This window comes from Melitaea cinxia, chromosome 30, assembly GCF_905220565.1.
Source record: "Melitaea cinxia chromosome 30, ilMelCinx1.1, whole genome shotgun sequence".
NCBI lineage: Eukaryota > Metazoa > Arthropoda > Insecta > Lepidoptera > Nymphalidae > Melitaea > Melitaea cinxia.
Window position 1 is genome coordinate 4,118,426 of NC_059423.1, and position 20,514 is coordinate 4,138,939.

Genomic DNA, 20,514 nt, shown 5'->3' on the forward strand with positions numbered 1-20,514 from the left:
TTATATAATAGTAAGTATAACATAAATATAAGAAAAATTCAGGTATTAGAATTAAGAAATAAGAAAATAATAATTTCACATTGAATTTTTTTTTCTTCTATTTTTTTTTTTTTTTTTGCATATTAATTTTTTCCGTTGGTGAAACTTCGGTAATGTATGGGACAAACATTGTTCGAACGCTGGCTAGAATTATTATTGCTTGTTTATGTTAGGTCGCTAATAAATATGAAATATTAAAAAGTAAGATATTGACATTGACAAATGGAGAGAAAATTGGTTTGAGGCTTGCCTAAATTTTATCTACAATTCCTATCAAGCAATTAGTATTATTTTCCTCGATACACCACGGCGGAGTCGAGTATTTATTTTATCTACGTGTGTCAAAAATGTCGGAAAAATGTCGGAAAAGTTGCGGAATTCGACGTGAAGAGGGGATCGTGGTCATTATGCATAGAACGCCTGGAAATTAATGAATTTTAAGGTGAGGGTAATATCAACGACGGACTAAAATTACCTTCTTTAATAGCGGTCATGGGAGACGAGGCGTATGAACCATTAAAAAAATTATCAAGCGCCAAAACACTAGCTGAGATGGAATATTCGGTGACGGTATCGATAGTGAAAAATCATCTACAACCGAGAGCGTTGCCGGTTTAGGCAAAGACGTAAGTCAGGCTATCGGCGAGAACGTTGCGAGTTATATAGATGAACTGAAGGGGTTGGCGCGTCACACGATAGGTACGTATTCACAGTATTGCTTCTGACCTTTCGAGGTAATTTCATATCCACTCGTACAAGTTCTTTGCTTGGTTCGAGAGGATATACATATACTTATATGATGGAATATTAGGATCCTATCGAAAAAGCATCGCCTTTGATAAAAATAGATAGATATCTACCAATATATACACCTACGTATCTATGCCAATATTATCATTTGAGTTTTTCACTCCTACAAAAATTTTCTATATATTTTTCATTAGGACTAGAGGCAATAAAAAAAAAGCTTACTAACTACACTATAGTTTCAAAAATTTTTTTCTTAAAAGCTTTTTAAAAATATTATATCAAATTGATTACCCCTCTCTAAACGTTGGCAGCAGTTGCAGATTTAAAGGGGCCATTCAAGGCATACAGCTAACATACGCCACGCTTCGTGAGCATGGCGCCTGTAACGTCACCAAATTATCGGGAATATTAAAATGACAATATAAGTCGGTACAAGTGTTTATTCTAAACGTAAAAGCTTAGAGACTAATAGTTGAAACGGCTGATTCAATTAACACGAAGACAGTCAATAGTTAAAATGAAACACATACTCGTAGTCTGAAATGTATTGATAAATAATAAAATTTTCTCTCTAAAAAATAGAAATATTTCTTTTTTTTTTCGGCAAAAATACCATTATTTCAGAAGAATATATAAATAATGAACTAAGACGGTCGATAGAAGTAAACGAAGAGGCATTAAAATTCTGCGAATAATCAAGTTTTAGACACAGCTTTATCATATATTATCATAATTTATAATTATATTGTCACCAAAATCCAAAGTGTATACAAAATTTCAGATTAATCGGTTGACAGGAAGAGGGTGAAATTTGAATTACTAAATTTGACCCAAGAATAAAAAATAAAACAAACGGGGTGAGCTAAATAAAACCGTTTAATAAAACCGTTTAAAAATTGTTGAAATACTCTTCTCTCTGAATCTATTATGTAAATCGATAGAAAAAGAAAACCAAAGGAGTTGAAGAGAAAATAAAAAGAGAGATATAAATAATACTATTAGCACACAAATTTAGTAGAATAAGTTAGTAAGGTAATGATAATAAACATCGTTAAAACTGAAACTCTGTAAAGTGTATAAATAAATAAATAACTAAATAAAATGTATTAGAATTAAGAAAATAAGATGTAAATAAAAAGAAAAGGCCTCTCACAATAATTCATAAATCATGTAATAAATAAATAGAACAAAAAGGAAACCCCGCTTTGTTTTACTATCCCATAACTTAGGTAAAATGAAAAAGATTAAAATAAATATAATAGCTTAGATAAAAAATAAAAACAAGGTCTTGGTTTGCAAGCTGGAATCGATTGGCGTGATCGGAGTCAAGCAGTGACCATTAAAGGGTTCTGTTCCTCGTTTCTCCCGGTTATTTCGGGCTTACCACAAGGCTCACACCTCGCTCGTTACTTTTTAATTTATTTTTTAATGACGTGGCTAAAATATTTGATCAATCTCATTTTGTAACGTACGCGGATGACATGAAATTTTTTAAAAAAAATCAATACATGGTCTGACTGTGAGCTACTCCAAAGGGATCTTGATAAGTTTATGGTATACTGTAGAAACAATTTTTTGAATCTAAACATAAAAAAATGTAATGTAATAACATTCTTTAGAAGCCCAAAATACCTTAAGTTCGATTATAACTTAGATAATATAGCACTAACGCGTGGCGCGGAAGTAAAAGACCTTGTTATTTTATTAGACAATTAATGAGCATCTGAATTATATAATCCCCAAAGCCCGACGTATGCTTGGTTTTGTCTTAAGAGTAAGTAGGAATTTTAAATACAGCTCAACACTTTCACACCTCTTTGATTCATATATCAGACCTCTACTTGAGTATGGTTCTGTTGTGTGGAATCCGCAGTACAAAGTTCAGATTAACGGATTGGACAGAGTTTTTAAACTTTATTGAAAACATTATAAGTTCCGGTTTAAGTCCATTCCCAATTTTACATGTCTAAAACATAGACGAATTGAAAGGGATCAGATGTTTTTGTACAAACTTCTCAATAATTATGTTGATTCACCTTTTTTATTAAGTAATATAAACCTGAGTTGCTCCCGAACGAATTCTCGTCATAGACATTTGTTTCACGTCCCATTTTACAAAAAAAAGTACACTGGCAACAATTTTATATGTCGTTCTATAAAATTCTATAACAAACACCTACAGGAAACTGATATTTTTAATTGCATAATAGGAAGATACAAGCGGGACGTTAAGCAAATGGTTAAATATATGCCTACTTAAAAAGATTTTTCCTTTCTTTTACACTAAATTTAGAAAATTTATTTCTCCATTTTGTTTTGTTAATTTTTTTTTTCAAACAATATGTTTCACGCAATGTATAGTGCTGTTGTATGTATTAGCTAATAGTGGAAACTTTGTTGATTTCAAATATTGTAATTAGTCATAATATAATAATGTAATATAGAATTGTATGTTTCCCAAATAAAAATAAAATAAAATAAAATTAATGATCTTTTAAAATGAATTTTATTGTTAATAAGTAGGATTTTTACCCGACCGCCAAGGAAGGGTTATGTTTTTCGCGCGTATCTTGTATGTATGTATGTATGTTTGTATGTAATATTCTTTACGACCTCATATTTCCAGAACCACTGAACAGATTTACATAATTGAGGTATCGTTAGGTTCGTCTTAGCTGCCCAAGTGTTCTTAGATAGGTGACATTAAAAAAAATCAAACATGGCGGCTGCGCGAAGCCATTGTAGTTAATGAAAAAAATTTTTTTTCTCGAATACTAAAATATGGGTATCAAATTGAAGGGCACAATACAAGGATTTTAAAAAGGTATATCGTGATTATTATTACCGTAATACTAATAAAGAAATACAATATTAAAGTTTAAAAAATGTGGACTTTGCTCTTTCCCACGCCTATGCCATGCCAAACTCGCCTCCGATAATGTGCATATTAAATTTTTATCTTGTTCCAGCTTTTTCAGTTGATTTTCTATTAGTTGTTCTTCACGCAGGCGGGTTTTTTGTTTTTTTTTTAATTATTTTTTTATTACTTTTAAAATTTGTATGTGAAGTAATTTTATTATACTTGCTTGATGACATTAATATATTGTGGAATGTTGTGTACTAAGTAATGGGATACATATTAGATAATAATGTAATAATGATTCATATATAATGTTTCAAATGTATTCTGTGGATGTACCTATAAAAATAAATAAATTGTTAATGAGAGAGCTGGCATATTTTTCGCTCAAAGTTTATACATAATAACCCCAATGGTTGCCCATCAGAGAACGACGAAATTTAAGAATTTTCTGCCCTATATTCTGTACAATACAACCCTTTTGCACCTTATTTTAAGTCGAAATTTAATTTTCTTTTAAACGATCATTCTAGAGACCCACGTTCCCCTCAAAGACTCCTTCGTTCCACAGCTTTTCACAAATCTGTCTTTTTATCAAAAATCTTTTACAGTCAATGCCATTAGGTCGGGTAATAACATACCAGTAAGCATAAGAAACGCTTCTTCTAAACTTCCTTTTAAAAGACAGGTTAAAAAGTTGCACCGAAATTAACTTAGTCCATAGCATTTCCTTAACTTCTTTTTTTCTTTTTTCTTTTCATTTTGCGTTTAAAATAAATAAGAAATCGGCTAAAATAAAATAACACATTTACGTATTTATGTAATTGTATTAATATAATTTATAGAAGAAACTACAAAAACAGTGCTATAGTGCTATTAAATAAAATAAACATTAAATTTTTAACAATACTTGATAGGTCATAATTATATATTTTAAAATAATTTTTATATTAAAATTTGATCATAATGGATTTAATCCGTGATGACGCCACCCATTGCGACCTGCTCTTTCTTCGGTTGCTGATCATCATTCTTTGGTTCTTCATACCTGCAAAATACACATTTTATTTATGATAAAGTCGGTAAATGCATATGTACTGAAAACTCGTTTTAGTGAAAATACTAGACAATCACGAAAAAAATATAAATAAAACAAATAAACGCTTCTCACTCAACTGCCCCCAGTCGGATTATGTCCTGTATCGGGGGTCCGGAAACACATACAATATACAAGCACAAACGCCCAGACCACGGCAGACATCTGTATGGCCAATACAAATGTTTGCGCAACCACCAGCGCAACAGTTACAAACTAGTGTTCGGTTAACGGTCACACCGTTGCGACAACGCTTTGTCAAAAAAGTTTGGCAGCAAAAAGTTTTGGATCACCTATCATTTAATATTTTGTACCACTCAAAAAAATAATTACTGTTTATAATAGAGATACCATTACTACAGCACTATAGTGAGCTGAAAGGAACAGGCTGCCCAACCCAAAAAATCAATTTAAATTGGAATAATGAATTATCACATTAGATATTTGAGACTTGAAGTAAACAAAAAACGCTTCAAATATCATATATTTTAATTGATAAGAATATAAGGCAAATATGGTAATAAAAAATAAATAAAACACATATTATATTATGTATATATTAATACGTGATACCAAAACTTTGTACCCCCTTTTTACGAAAATTGCGCGGACGGAGGAGTGTGAAATTTCGCACACTTAAAGGTTAGGACCTGGGTGACCGAGCTTAGCTCGGTATTTTTAGTAAATCGTGTTTTTTGAAAATCGTAATAAATACGAATTACATATTGATAAAATATGAATAATATTTTTCGATTTTATTTTTTTTAGAAAAAAAAAGAAAAAAAAACGATAATCGATCTGGAATATGTGAGGATTCGAACCATGATCTTTTCGGCCGAGCGCGATCGGCCGATTTCCCCTGAGCTATTACAACTTTATTGACAGATGCGAAATTTACCTTCTTATTCTAACGATATTGTAGCCATTTTTTCATTGCCTAAAAACAGGGATAAAACGATATTTTCTAAAAATGAATCCTAGCTAGATTTATTTATCTCCCCCGTAATCCCCTGTATACTAAATTTCATGAAAATCGTTGGAGCCGTTTCCGAGATTCAGATTATATATATATATATACAAGAATTGCTCGTTTAATAGTATAAGATATAACGGAGTGCAGAATACTAATATATTTTTGAAATTATGCATAAAAAATACATTAAATCCATTAATCAATACCATATATTTGACACACACACACACACACACAAACACACACACACACACATATATACATATATATACACACACACACACATATATATATATATATATATATATATATATATGTATATATATATAAGTACTCTTTTATTTATAATGATGGAAGTATAGTCTTCGACAACAGAACCTTAATAATGTTGAAACTTATCATTTAAATTAATTATGGTCTAATTTCGACCACTCGGCGAACACTAGTAATAATAATAAATGTATAATAAACACTTACTTTTCTAAAGGCGGACACAGGAAATGCCGTATATTCCTAGGCATAATAACGTCAGCTTGTAGCTTGCAGACTTCCAAGGCATAATCAACGAAATCTCGTATCAAATCCTCGTCTACCGGAGGTCCAATACCGGGTACTGCGTACACTACCGTTACCTGAAACGATTACTGATACGTATTTGTTTTTTTTTTTTTTAGTTATATAAAAACGAATGCTAATTTTTAACAAAAGCTAATTTATTTATACATCCACTGCGTAAAGACACATGCAGTCTCTCGCATGGTGCGTGACTAAGAAGACCAAGAAGAGGTATAAGACTATGACTGGTATTGGCATTTTCGAGAACTCTTTGACTGTGCTTAAAAATGTGTAGATTTCGATTCCGACAATGAAAACGACAACGACATCGAGACAAGGACAAAGATAAGGGCTACGACCACGACTAGGTCTACGATTACGACAAAGACAACGACTAGCGCTAGGACAATGACTACGAAACCGACTACGGCTACGACTCCGACTCCGAATACGACAACGTCTACAACAACGACTACGACTACGACTAAAAATACGACTACACTAAGATTACGATTTGAATTTGGACTTGGATTTCGATTGGGATTCCAATTTTGATTTTGACATTGATTTTTAGTTCTGATTCCGATTCTGTTTCTGATTCTGAAGATATCTTGAAAATTGTAGCAAACTCACTGTTTGTTGAAAAGCACACCAAGGTAATTTTCGCGATAAGAATTGGGTCGAAGATATTTTATAAGCAAATATTTTCAATTAATCTAAATATATAAAATCGTTAGGTTAGGTTAGTCGTTTGGCGACTCATCACGAAATTTCAAAAACCACTGGACCCATAAAGTTGAAATTTGGCAAGGGAGTAGTTTATAGTTAGTAGACATCCGTTAAGATCGAATTTTGAGACAGGACCGGGCCAAGATGATTTAAGGGCTCTCGCAAATTAATAATATTTTTTTAAATAATAATATTTATTTATTTTAAATATTTGATACATAGCAAAAACAATTTGTAACGATAATAACTACATTAGTATAAAACTGTATCGTAGTCATTAACGCCCTACTCACAAAGCGTCGTATCACAAAGATGACCAAAATATAAGTAGTGACAAAATATAAACGCAAACACAATGATCACCAGGATAAAAGATTAAACAATAATAAAACAATGATAATAAAAAAGGGATGCATGATGTGGAATTTAAAGATGTCTGTGTGTGTTGTACAAAATGTTTGTGTGTGTGCGAGCGTGTGTGTACGTGTGTTTGTGGGTGTGTGCATTATATGAAAGTCATTCAATTTTTGTGCTACAGACATGAAATTTGGCAAAAAGATAGTTAATAATTAGTTCTACTTCGAAGAAACTTTGCGATAGAGCCCCATCAAGGAAGTCTAAGAGCTCTGGACTAATTATATAAATGTTCATAATTTTGTAATTCAAACTCAAAAAAAAACCAGCCAAGTGCGAGTCGGACTCGCGCACTGAGGGTTCCGTATAAAAATTATTAAAAATATTTTTATTATATGATGTAACTAAAAATGTATGTTTTTCGCAATTTTTCTTTTATTTGTGCTTTAGACATTGCTTCGTACCAAATTTCAAGACTGAGTTCTCGGAAGGTACTCTGAGTATCCTGTAGGTTTTGATTCCCTTGCAAATGTCGAAACTTTGCAACATAAACGGCTGTCTGTATCTTTTGATTGCGTTAGCTTAGAAATTTGATTTTTTCACAGCTCCAAGTCTACTGTGACTTAATATTTTATATAAATTTCAGCTTGCGTGTTTCTGAGAAAAAGGGTCTTGACGGCCAGACGGACAGACAAAGTAATCCTATAAGGGTTCCGTTTTTTCCTATTGAGGTACGGAACTCTAAAAATTGACATAGGTAGTTTGTTTATCTTTAGTAAAGGCCCGTTACGTAAGGATTTTGTGACAGAACTGGATTAACGTGTTCTAAGGACTCTCACATTTGTGTGAAAGTTTTTAATTTTTTATGGCAAAACACTACAAGTGTGTAGTTAATAGGTGTTCACTAAACAGATTTTGCTAAATTGTACTTCTAAGGAAGTGAAATGGGAGTTGAAAAGTTGTATGAAAATCCGTCATTTTTTAAATTAGGACCATGGACCAAAATGGTTTGAAAAGATTTAAAGAAAGATATTTTTTGAACTACTGTTTCCATGAAGAGTGATCGAGCAGGAGCAGTCTGGTAGGTCTAGCGCACGAAAGATGAACCATAAAATAATATCGTATATCAAGAAGTCGTAAATTGTTGTAATATATATTGATTTTGCACTATTTTAACCCTTCTGTAAATATTATCAATTTCTACGCGAGCAAATCCCCAGGCAACTGCTAGTCTTGTATAAAACACTAAGAAATATTCGAGGTATAATGAAATCATTTCTGAAAATGGTCATATTTTTTACTATTAAGTATATCTTACTTCCGGTAATGGCTGTTCCTCTTCTTCAACTTCTTCAAGTTCCGGTACGATCACGTCCATATTTTCATCGAGAAAGTTTTCGAGGATATCCTTCACCATGGCCACCTCTTCTGGTTTAGCCTACAATATTATTTTTTTATTAGTAATATTTAAGAAACATATTGATAGACATCACTTAGGTGTAGTATGTGTGCCGTATATGTGCTGAAGAACCGTTGCAAATTTTCCGGTCTGGTTGTCTGTTCTTGTGGGTCTCACACCGTGCCTCGGTAAGCACGTTAAGCTGTCGATCCTAGATATTATCATAAACGGCTGATAGCTATTGTTACTCATAGTAGAGAATACATTCGCCAACCTGCAGTGGAGAAACGTTGTGGAATAAGCTGTTAATTTTTTTTTTTGGATTTAATCCATTTTAATAGTCCATCTGTAGCTGTCGATTAAAACGTGTATGAAACTGGTGCAATTCGAGTTATTCAACAGAAAAGTAATTTAAAATAGTTGCGTTTTTATATATGTGATGTTTTTATATATGTAAGGTTGTAACCCCGCGTTGGCCCAACGTTCACAGCTATGGATTGTGCCTGTTGCGCTGGCGGTTGTGGGTTCGATCCCCACACATGACAAACATTTGTATTGGCCATACAGGTGTTTGCCGTGGTCTGGGTGTTTGTGCAGTCCCTGTGGGTCTCCCCTCCGTGCCTCGGAGAGCACGTTAAGCCGTCGGTCCCGGTTGTTATCATGTACCCCTGATAGCGATCGTTACTCATAGTAGGGAATATATCCGCCAACTCGCATTGTAGCAGCGTGGTGGATTAAGCTCTCGATCCTTCTCCTACATGAGGAAAGAGGCCTATGCCCAGTAGTGGGATATTACAGGCTGAAGCGTAATATGTAATGTGGAAAAAGCCGGAAGATAACATAGGGCAAATTGTATTCTAGATTTAACCGGGATAACGTTTCGACAATCGTTCTTGTGTAATCGTAACGTGTATGTCACCTTAACGCCATTCACTGAGGAAGCAAGATTAGTAGTTTAATAAAACACTTTTTTCGGATTTTATCGCGGTTTATTGTTAACTTTTGATTCCCGACGTTTCGGATACTTTACAGCAACCATGGTCACGGGAGGACTGTCCTCCCGTGACCATGGTTGACCAAAAGTTAACAATAAACCGCGATAAAATCCGAAAAAAAGTGTTTTATTAAATGAATAAAATTCGCGTAAACATTAGAAAAAGAAAAAGATTAGTAGTGTTGTATTTTTGTTGTGAGTAAGGTAGTCAGAGCTCCGGGAGAGAGGCGACAACGCTATGCAATGCTCATATTAACCCCTTGACATTGGATGTATCATATTCTTGTTTGCCACCCTTGACGTATAAAATAAAACAATTTAGATTACGTGTCTCTTGTGTGGGTGTAAATCATTAAGAGACTAGCCGTTTACCGTGCTTCGGAAACTGGCTTTATTTAAGCTGTTTGTTTCGATGTTATCGTCGAAACAGCCTAAATAAAGTCATGTCTTACCTTCTTCTTCTTCAAGTCAGGATCAGGTAAAATCGCAATCTGACCGTCAATGTAATCCATAATCTCCTTTTCGATGTGAGAAACCACAAACTCCCCACTTGTCGTCGACATCTGCCTACCAGCTACCATGCCTGTAAATAAATGACAGTTATATCAATTTTATGCCTGTAGATTTTCAACTAAACAACTCTGAATAAAGTAACTTAAAGATATTAAAATCAAAATAGCCATTAAAGTCTAACCAAGATCATAGTTAGCAGACTTGAACCTATCCACGATTTCAGCTATCTCGTCAAACGTAAGTTCCAAATCTTCCCGACGCCGCTCGCGCTCTTCGTAACACTGAACAAAAATTTAAAAGAAAAAAAAAAGAAAAATATTATACCATTAAGGGTATTGTGTTTGTGCAGTCTTTGCGGGTCCCCTCCGTGCCTCGGAGAGCACGTTAAGCGCTCGGTCCCGGTTTCTATCATGTACACCTGATAGCAATCGTTACTCATAGTAGGGAATATATCCGCCAACCTGCATTGGAGCAGCGTGGTGGATTAAACTCTGATCCTTCTCCTACATGGGGAAAGAGGCCTGTGCCCAGTAGTGGATATTACAGGCTGAAGCGTGATTCTAAATAACAAGTGACAACAATATTTATTGTATTTTAATACCGACTGTCTCAACCTGTTTAGAAATATGTTATAAAAAACTTTTTCACTTTCGTTTGTACGTTCTAGAGAGCCAGAAGTTAATGCTTTACCCTAACATATTTAGCTTTCTCTACCCTGCGTTATGTCTTAAGACAGAAAAGTATCTATAACTCCTTTGAAGCTGCATATTTACTTGGTCATTGGTGATGACCTAGACGACCTAGTGGTGAATCTAACCCATTGCTGGCTATGTTCAAACAGAATACTTGGGCAAGTATTACGTTATATTTTACCTACTCTGTATTAGCATAGCTAGATATATGATTATTATAAATTTGTCTGCTTTTAAAATATAAGTATACTATCACAATATTCATTAAGTATGCTTATACTTCTGTAACAAATAATGTAATTCTTTCTTTTTCGTCTATCTCTTCAAATTTCTTCTCTGTTTCTTCATCTTTCACTTCTTCAACACCTAATACATCTGTTCCTTCATCAATTACGTTAGCATCTTCTTCTTGTTTAGGTTCACCTATAATTTGTTTTAATACTTGTTACTTCACAAAATTTTCATCGTTAAAAAGTTTATTACTACACAAAAAATTTGCCTTCATTCTTACTACTTTAAAAAGTTCAGTTGTTATAGTGTTTTAACCTCAAATAATTCAAAAGTTAATGAAATCAACAATTCCGAAATATTTTAGAATTAAGCCATAACACATAGTAGATAAATTTCAAGTACATAATTGTATTATTAATGATAAAGATTATTAACAAATAAAAAATTATTATGATTTATTATAACTTAGAATATATTAAAGTCACGATTTAAAAATATAACAACAACATCTACAAGAACGATTGAAACAGCACCGTATTCTACTTACTATAAGTCTAATTAATACACTTAACTTAATTGAAATAAAATAAAATCATAAGTAATAACCATATATTTCAAACGGTATCTCCTGACCGTCTTCATCCGTCACTATGATCTTAATTTCTTCTTTGTTCTTTTCAACGTTTTCATCTTTCGATTTTTGGACAACTGTTTTAAGGTCATTTATAGAAAAATAATAAATTATTCCTTCCGAAAATGTAACTTGAGTTTGTGTGTCGTAATATGTAGTCTAAGCTCATGCATATAAACTTATAGAGTTAGCTTTTAAATATTTATTACTACTACAATTTACTATTTGAATTAAGATGTACAAGAGTTTTGCCAAAAATTAGTATATCTTGAACATTTTACGAATAATTTCAATGAAATTTTACTATATGCATTATGTTATGCATACCGCTAAACGCTATTTAAAAATAGGGGTTGATGGTAGAAGGGTGAAAATTTAGGGTTGTATGTATTTTTCAACGCCAAATCATAATAAAATAAAAAATAAATAATTTAAATAAAAATTAAAAAAAAATAGGGGTGGACTACTCTTAACATTTAGGGGGATGAAAAATAGATGTTGTTCGATTCTCAGACCTACTAAATATACACACAAAATTTCATGAGAATCGGTCAAGCCGTTTCGGAGGAGAATAACTACAAACACCGCGACATGAGAATTTTATAAGATAGTATTAAGTTAAAAAATGGATTCTTAGTGTATGACGTTGGCTTCTTAATAAATAAAAATAAAAAAAATAAAAAATATATTGATGGCAAATGTATAATACAATATCATATAACAAAAAAAAAATGTAAAAAAAATGACCTTACCATTCTTATCTTCTGCCTCGTTGACTTTTGCACTACTAAGCTCTCGAAGCTTTTTCTGAAATAAAATTGGTTGGATAATATTATCATATCTATAAGAGCTGTGTGGTTAAGGAAGTAAAGAATGTAGCCTCCCCCCCTCTTCCCGAGGGTGTCATAAGAGGCGACTAAGGGATAACACAGATCCACTACCACCTAGGAACTCATAAAATCGACTAATGGCGGGATAACCATCCAACTGCTGGCTTTTAACACACAGGCCGAAAATGGGCAGCAGCGTTTTCGGTGCGACAAAGCCAGCCCTGCGGTCACCAACCCGCCTGCCAGCGTGGTGACTATGGGCAACACACACGAGTTCGCACCATAATGTTTGGCGCGACCTTGGGGAGGCCTATGTCCAACAGTGGATTGCGATAGGCTGAAGTGATGAAAAGACTAAATCCTAAAACACTATCTGTGGCTACGAATTCCTTGATATACCTTGGTTCTTTGTGACTTCTTAAATTTCTTCTACGATGGCTTCTATCTTTTAAAAAAAAATTGCCGTAAGAACGATTACAATTATAATTAAAATGAATGACACTAGAGATAATGATGAAATGATACAATATCCTAGATTCTATGGAATCTAAATGAATCTAGAACTAGATCATTGTCTAATGTATTTACTATCTCTCGTCATGTTTTATAAATTAGGTATAATTTAATTATGCTTAGTATGTCTTTATATTTAAAAAAGAGAAAATAAATTATGAGTCGAAAATAAAACTTAATCTTAAATTAATATCAAAGACAAAAATTCTCTTCATAAAATTGCCTTATTTGAAGTGAAGAATTTTTCATTCGCAATGATTCATGCCTGTCTGATAATAATGCAATTAAATCATCCATTTAAAAATTTTGTGATCATTAGTTCTTAAAACATATTTTAATACTGTGATATCTCCTAAGATATTCATCGAAATCAAATGATGTTAAGCACTATTTTGTTCAGAAAGAAATACTTGTAACGAATAAATGTATATATTTGGATAAATATTTATATCATGTCTTTAAAACTACCTTCGCAAATAATGCATTACTATAAAAGTTTAGAACGAAATTGATTACCATTAAAAAGATTATATTGAGTACATCTTAAAAGATAAAAATATTCTCTCACAGACTTTATTTTAGAACTATTAATGCCAATTATTTTCCGTATAGATTATTTTTAAGTAGCTTTAACCGTTTACGTAGAGCACGCAACGGAAACCCTCAAAATAGAAAATCTTTTCCGGTTTCTTAACATTTATTATTTATGCTCAGCTCTGGATACTGATCTACTAGATGGTACTACTCGATATTACTGGATGTAAAGTTATGTTACATAGCCTATAGGCTATAGCCTTCCTTGGTGAATGAACTAACTAACACATAAAGAATTTTTCAGTTCGCGTTTAAACAAACTAACTCTTCATCTATATAATATTACTAGCTGACCCCGCAAACGTTTCTTTGCCATATATGTTATTAACCCGCTTAATCCCCCCCCCTTATAATTTAGGGGTATGAAAAATAGATGATGGCCGATTCTCAGACCTACCCGATATGCCCACAAAATTTTATTAAAATCAGTCGAGCCGTTTCAGAGGAGTTCAATGTTTAACACCATGACACGAGAATTTTATATATTCGATTATAGATTATTAAGTTTAACCAGTAACTAAATGAAAAAAAAATGGTAGCCATTAACAATGAAACGGTAATGAATTTGGTATTTCGATGTTTAAACTAACTTCGACTTCTTCGCTTGGAGCAGGTCTACCTGAAATATTTTTGAAGATTTAAAGACAGGTTTACAGATTAAAACTAAACTACTATTTGTACTGCTGGCTTTTAAATACACAGGTCGAAGACGAGCAGCAGCGTCTTCAGTGCGACAAAGCCAGCCCTGCGGTCACCAACCCGCCTGCCCAGCGTGGTGACTGTGAGCAATACACAAGTTCACGCCATTTTTGGTGCGAACTTGTAGAGGCCTATGTCTGGAGGGATTTATCTCTACCTCTAGCTGAAGGGATGATACTACTTGTACGTTTGTCTTATTTCATTACGTTTCGTTTTTGGGAGTTCAAAAATGTAGTTTTTTGCGTTGACTCCGTTTTGACAATTAGCAAATACAATTTATTTTTAACTGACTTCAAAAAAGGAGGGGGTTTTCAAACCGACTACGGTTTTGTGTGTGTTACATCATAATTCTGTACTTGATGGAACAATTTCCATGATTCTTTTTTAAAACTAAAGGTGTTGCTTGTCGTATAGTCCCATTTAAATTTAATAGCGATCTGATAAGTGCTTTTCGAGTTATCTCTAATAACACGTATTTACTTGACTATTTTTTCGTCTCCCTATATTGTAAGTATAAATAATACCTCATAAGTTTTTGTTACAAAACAAAATTGGATGCTACCTTATCTTATTTATACTAGAATCTATCTATTTGAACAAGAAACGCAAACCAATTGCTTAAATCGCTTAACATATGACGGAGTAACTGAAACTCAAGTCCTATATGATCAGTCTCATAATGATACAAAAGCAAAATAATGTTGAATGTTTGAAACAACCCCAAAAACAGATCATGACCTGCCAACTTTTCGAAAATTTGCTATTTCAACGACTGAAATGAACAACAAAAGACAAAATAACCTTTTCTCTCTCTCATATAGTTTTCCCTCTCTATCTGTCCAGCTCTCTCGATAGAGGGAGATCTCTTAATTTTGCCAATCACCGGCATGTTCAGTTTATCACTCAATCTCGCCGTTTGAGGTACGTGGTCATTTATGAGATTAACTTTTTGAAGGTGTCTGCAATTTTCCCATTCGTGTAGTTCTTGCCAGTAATCTTCTGATAATGACTATGAAACAATTATTGACTCAGAATTTAAGCTAATAAGAGACTGCGCATTCTAATTAGTTTTACTTATATTTTTAGCAAAACTATTAAAAATATAATCATAATTTTGAAGAAATAAGGACGATCCGAGAAGCCTGTGAACGCCCCAGGAGGCTTCTGAGCTTTTGGAAGGAGCTGGGCTGGCTGAACTAGTCCGCCCTCTTTTCACGCACAACGGACCACCTTTGTGTCTAAATGCGGAAAACCGAGCCCACAACTATACAACAATACAATACATAATTTTGAATATAAATTTTGTACGAAATAATTACTTCGCACTGTACGACAATTATAATATTTCTAAAGTTGGAAACTACATTGACTTTGTACCTAGAATATTTTATGATACTGTTCAAAGTTTAATTTGTTATTAAGAAAGTCGCCAAGAAGTAACCATACTATAGTAAAAGCGTTAAAGTTTGGAACACTACAGTATTCAGCGAATATCTGAAATTATGAAATTTGGTTACCTATGGATACACAACAAGGGACGCAACGGAGTTAGCTCAAATCTTCATTTGAGACTTGCAGAACGTACCACTGCCCATTTCATACAATTGCCCATAGTTCAGTTGTTTTCGATAATTCATACTCATAGATAAACTCACATTTAGCCTATATAGAGAGCACAATATCGTCACATTTTGTTAAAAGCCTTACCTCTGTATCCGCTTGCTCTTCAACTGTTTCTGGGTTTTCCTCTTCTTCGACTGGACTTTCAGGTTTTGGTGTTTGGCCTGAAATTTGAAAATTGTACTAAACTATATTGACTTTATCATATCGGAAAATTAATCCAATCTCCCTGAAGGCTTTACCGTGTTCATTTTCAGCGTTATTGGTATTTCTGTGTACAGTTCTGTCTTCACTTTAAAATCGAAAGTGATTAAAGTTGGCTTTATAAGCGCTTTGGAATCCACATTGCCAAATTTATATGAGTTAATGTTGAACTCATACAAATTTTTAATTCTGATATTACCAAGAAAGAATCGACAAAAAATTCTTAGGTAACTTAACTTTATTGTCTTAATAACTACAATTTTGCTGATCTTCTCTGTTGGAGAGAAAGCCTTAGCAGGCAGTTAACCTGTAGGTTTTTAGGCATTTCTTTAGTATAATTTTAAATGGAATTTTATGATATCGAAATTAGGGTAGTTATAAAACAAAAATACTGAACGGAATTAGGAACTATTTACTCTTTAAATGTACAAGAAAAAAAAGAATGGAGAAACTATATTGATCTTAAAAAAAGCCAGTTAGTAATATTAATCCCATAAATATTTGCTTAGAGATCATAACCATGTTTATATCTCTTACTTTGTAAATTGGTACGCACACTTCCGGACAATAAGATTACGTACATAAAATTATTAACACATCTAACAAATTTGAAAATTTAGACACAATATCCGTGATGATCGTGATCAAGCCTTGCTTAAAATATTAATACATCATAATGATCATACATTCTCTGAGTGGAGACCGCCTGTTGGCAAACGCAGTGTGAGACGTCCTCCGGTCCGCTGGACCGACGATCTACGTAATATTGCCGGTGTAGGCTGGATGAGAATAGCAAAAAACCGGTATGTCTGGTGCGAACTTGAGGAGACCTATGTCCAGCAGTGGACTGCGGTAAGCTGAAGCGAGTGAGCGATCATACCTTCTCGGTAGCCATTGAAGTACTTCACATCCTTGGATGCGTCCATGCGAGCCAGGAACTGGTACATTGTGAGGAAGTCCTGGAGTGGTATGGCTGCTGATCCACCATCAGGCTCCTTGGTCAAGGTCTCGCAGAGCAGGATCATGGTGTGGGTTAAAGTCTGGATGTTTTTTGGGCAAATAAGGTGTAAATAAATAGCAAATGTTTTATTCTTCTTGATACTTTTATAAAATTAAGATTCATTATACTGGTAATCTAAGGGAAAGATTATATAAAGAAACACAAATTTTCCGACGATATTTCGTCTAATGCCGTTCAGATAAACAACATACCTTAGTGAGTAGACCTCCAGCGACAGCTATAAAATGCAAGAAAGGTACCGAATCTTCACGAAGATATACTTCACACAAACAGAATATCCTCTTCAACTCCTCAGGATCCAGGCAAAAACCGTCCCAGGCTTTACGGACAGCTGGTAACGGTACTTGTGACATGCCAATTAACTAAAATAGGGAAAAAGTAAGTTTAAAATTTTTTATTTCTTTAAATGCTCTGTTTATAATATACAGACATGTAAAGATTTTTATAAAAGTTGGGATTAGTACTATCTATGTAACGTTATTTACATTTTGAATGTTTTCAGTATTACAAAATGCTTGAAAATAGACTTTTTATATGAAAAAGGGCATAGCAGGAACTATGTTACTTAAGATTTGAAGCAGCCCGTCTCGCAAAATACCTCAAACTTACAGCCAAAACCTTTTATACAAGCAGGTAACTCACTTGATTGGCCAGAACCTTTAAGCACCCTCTGGTCAGACCACCCTCCGTGCTGTATATTGGGTATTCCAACCTCAACTTCACGGGAGGGGGACGGTTCTGCGCAAGCGCCGAAAAGTATTCGAACGACCAGCGGAGAAGGTCGTATGGCTGAGTTTTAATGGCCGCTGTAATATTGAAGGAATAAATATACGATAAAATCAAAGGGAAATTGTTAATTATGTCTCGATTATATCTTAACTTATACTTATTTAAGCTTTAAAGTGGGTGCATCATAAGTAATTGGTAAGGCAAAAAGTTTAACATTAACTATATAAGTAAATAACTATATAAATATTAAAAATAAGTCGCCGAAATGGACTCAGACATAACTTCTGACCGAGCACACCAATTTGGATATATATTTTTTCGTTTGTGTATTTACTCGCAAACGAAAAAAAACCTACTTCAATTACATCGACAAGTAATACAACGTAGGTAGACAAAAATATAGTCAAGTATCTCGATGAAATTTAAATGTGATCACATGATAAACATCAGCTTTCGAATAAATTAAAAATTATCAAAATCGGTACACCCAGTAAAAAGTTATGCGGTATAATACAACGTAGGTCGACGCAAAAAAAGAGAAGTAAAAACGAATTATTAGATAGAACTCGAAAAGTAGTTGTTAGATCTCAAATAAACTTAAATGGGACCAAATGACACACACTACCTTTCGATTAAAAAAAAGTTGTCGAAATCGGTCCACCCAGTCAAAAGTTCTGAAGTAACATTCATAAAAAAAAGTACAGTCGAATTGAGAACCTTCTCCTTTTTTGGAACTTGGTTAAAAAATTAAACAGAAAAACGTAATCAAGTTTTTATTTATCATATTCTTCGGCTATAGCCGTGAAAAGAATATAGCGGTACGAAGTTCACCAGGATAATCAATACATATTACGAAAATGTAACGGGTTGCTGTCTGTACATTAAGGATATATGAGAAAAAATATTAGTGGGACCTTTATCAACGCAAATAGGACCCAAAACAATAATTATCAAAAAAATTGTCTGTTTTTCTGTGCGTTTGTGCACGCCAATTTCAGAAACGGCTTATCCGATTTAGATGTGGTTTTTACTAATATATTGTGGCAACCTTAGCTTAACATTTAGTGTCTCTTTCACATCAATCGGTTCATAAATAAAAAAGTTATGCCAATTTAAAGAATCACGTTGAACATAACACAAACTACATCCACGCGGACGAAGTCGCGAGCACAGCTAGTATAATGAATAAAATTCATTATTTAAATCCGATATCCTCCGGCCCGTTGGACTGACGATCTGCGTAAGATTGCCTGTATAGGCTGGATGAGGATAGCGGAAAACCGGAATGTCTAGCGCAAACTTGGGGAGGCCTATGTCCAGCAGTGGACTGTAATAGGCTGACCTGATGATGATGACTGATGAGTATTTAAGACCGATTTACGCAAATACCTTTACAATATTTCTTGAGGATGTAAGGAAACTTCGGTGGTATGACGATCTGTTGCGAGCAGTACATCTGGTCTATGAGCTCCGGCATAGTGACAACTTTAGCAAGCAGCACCTGGTAAAGACATTTGACATGACATGATATTATTATTGAGCAGCGCCGGATTTATATTTTTTATGAGTGTAGGCCACTTTATTTCTGCCGCCCCATGTACATACCTTTCCATCCAATTTTCCATTTGTAGTAAATTGGCCTCCTTTACTACAAATGGAAAATTATTATTTAAATAAACAAATGAAAGTTAAGTAAACGAATGAATCAGTCATTACGAAAGAGAGCGTAAAAAAGAAACAAGAAATACAATTTTTTACCCTCTGAAATCAAGTGACCGTCCTCTGAAATCTGCCGCCCCTAGGCCGCGGCTTATACGGCCTATTTATAAATCCAGGACTGTTATTGAGATGGAATAGCCTATTATAGTAGTTAGAGTATGGTTTAGTTTTTAACCACGTCAACAAAAGGAGGATGTTCACAATTCAACTGTATTTTTATGTATATATTTATTGTGTGTTTTTATTATAACTTTTTGGTGATCCTTTTTTTAAATCGAAAACTCAAGTTTGTCGCGGTCCAAATTAAATCTGATCTAGACCTGGTGAGTACTTTTTGAGTATCCCCTAATGCGTATTTGATTGACCGTTGTGTTAGTTGTTCATGTAATTGAAGACGTTTTTTTTTTTGGTTTCCAAGTAACCACAATTATCTTAAGTGCCTAAGGTTTTATCGCATTATACACATATTTATTATGATTTCAGAAACGAATATATTGGGAGAAATTCTAAAAGGTATTTGCAATGCTGCAATGGAACAACGTGGCATATTAATTTCAATATATTTTATATAAATTACATGTGTAGATACTTTGAGATTATAATAAATAACATAAATGATTATTATCTAAACCAAATTTAGATGGATTACAGCTAACAAGCTATATCCATAATAATAAATCAACAAAGTAATTTTTTGCTGGCAAATGAAAAAAATGACTTCAATTAATAGTCAAGTAAATACGCATTATCAAAGATTACTCCAAAAGTT

General features: G+C 33.6%; 1 protein-coding gene across 1 annotated transcript; it reads right to left on the bottom strand.

Moving 5' to 3' along the window:
- Positions 1 to 4,456: 4,456 nt before the first annotated feature.
- On the bottom strand, positions 4,457 to 19,503 carry LOC123668106. Its single transcript, XM_045601900.1, has 15 exons — positions 19,416 to 19,503; positions 17,940 to 18,103; positions 17,489 to 17,659; positions 17,157 to 17,316; positions 16,160 to 16,236; positions 15,254 to 15,461; positions 14,344 to 14,372; positions 12,569 to 12,623; positions 11,792 to 11,893; positions 11,235 to 11,377; positions 10,444 to 10,543; positions 10,202 to 10,332; positions 8,675 to 8,794; positions 6,196 to 6,350; positions 4,457 to 4,697 (listed from the first exon to the last, which is right to left on the bottom strand). Exons 1-15 carry the CDS (start codon positions 19,501 to 19,503, stop codon positions 4,622 to 4,624), a joined length of 1,779 nt encoding a protein of 592 aa, XP_045457856.1. The 3' UTR covers positions 4,457 to 4,621.
- Positions 19,504 to 20,514: the final 1,011 nt, after the last annotated feature.

Bases quoted from the DNA above. Each gene is read 5' to 3' on its own strand.
- LOC123668106 (XM_045601900.1), bottom strand. From the start codon at position 19,503: ATGCCGGAGCTCATAGACCAGATGTACTGCTCGCAACAGATCGTCATA. The intron at 16,237-17,156 runs GTATGATCGCTC...TTCAAATTTCAG, and splicing joins CTTCAATGGCTACCGAGAAG to GCCAAACACCAAAACCTGAA. The intron at 14,373-15,253 runs GTTATTTTGTCT...AAAATATTTCAG, and splicing joins CTATATGAGAGAGAGAAAAG to GTAGACCTGCTCCAAGCGAA.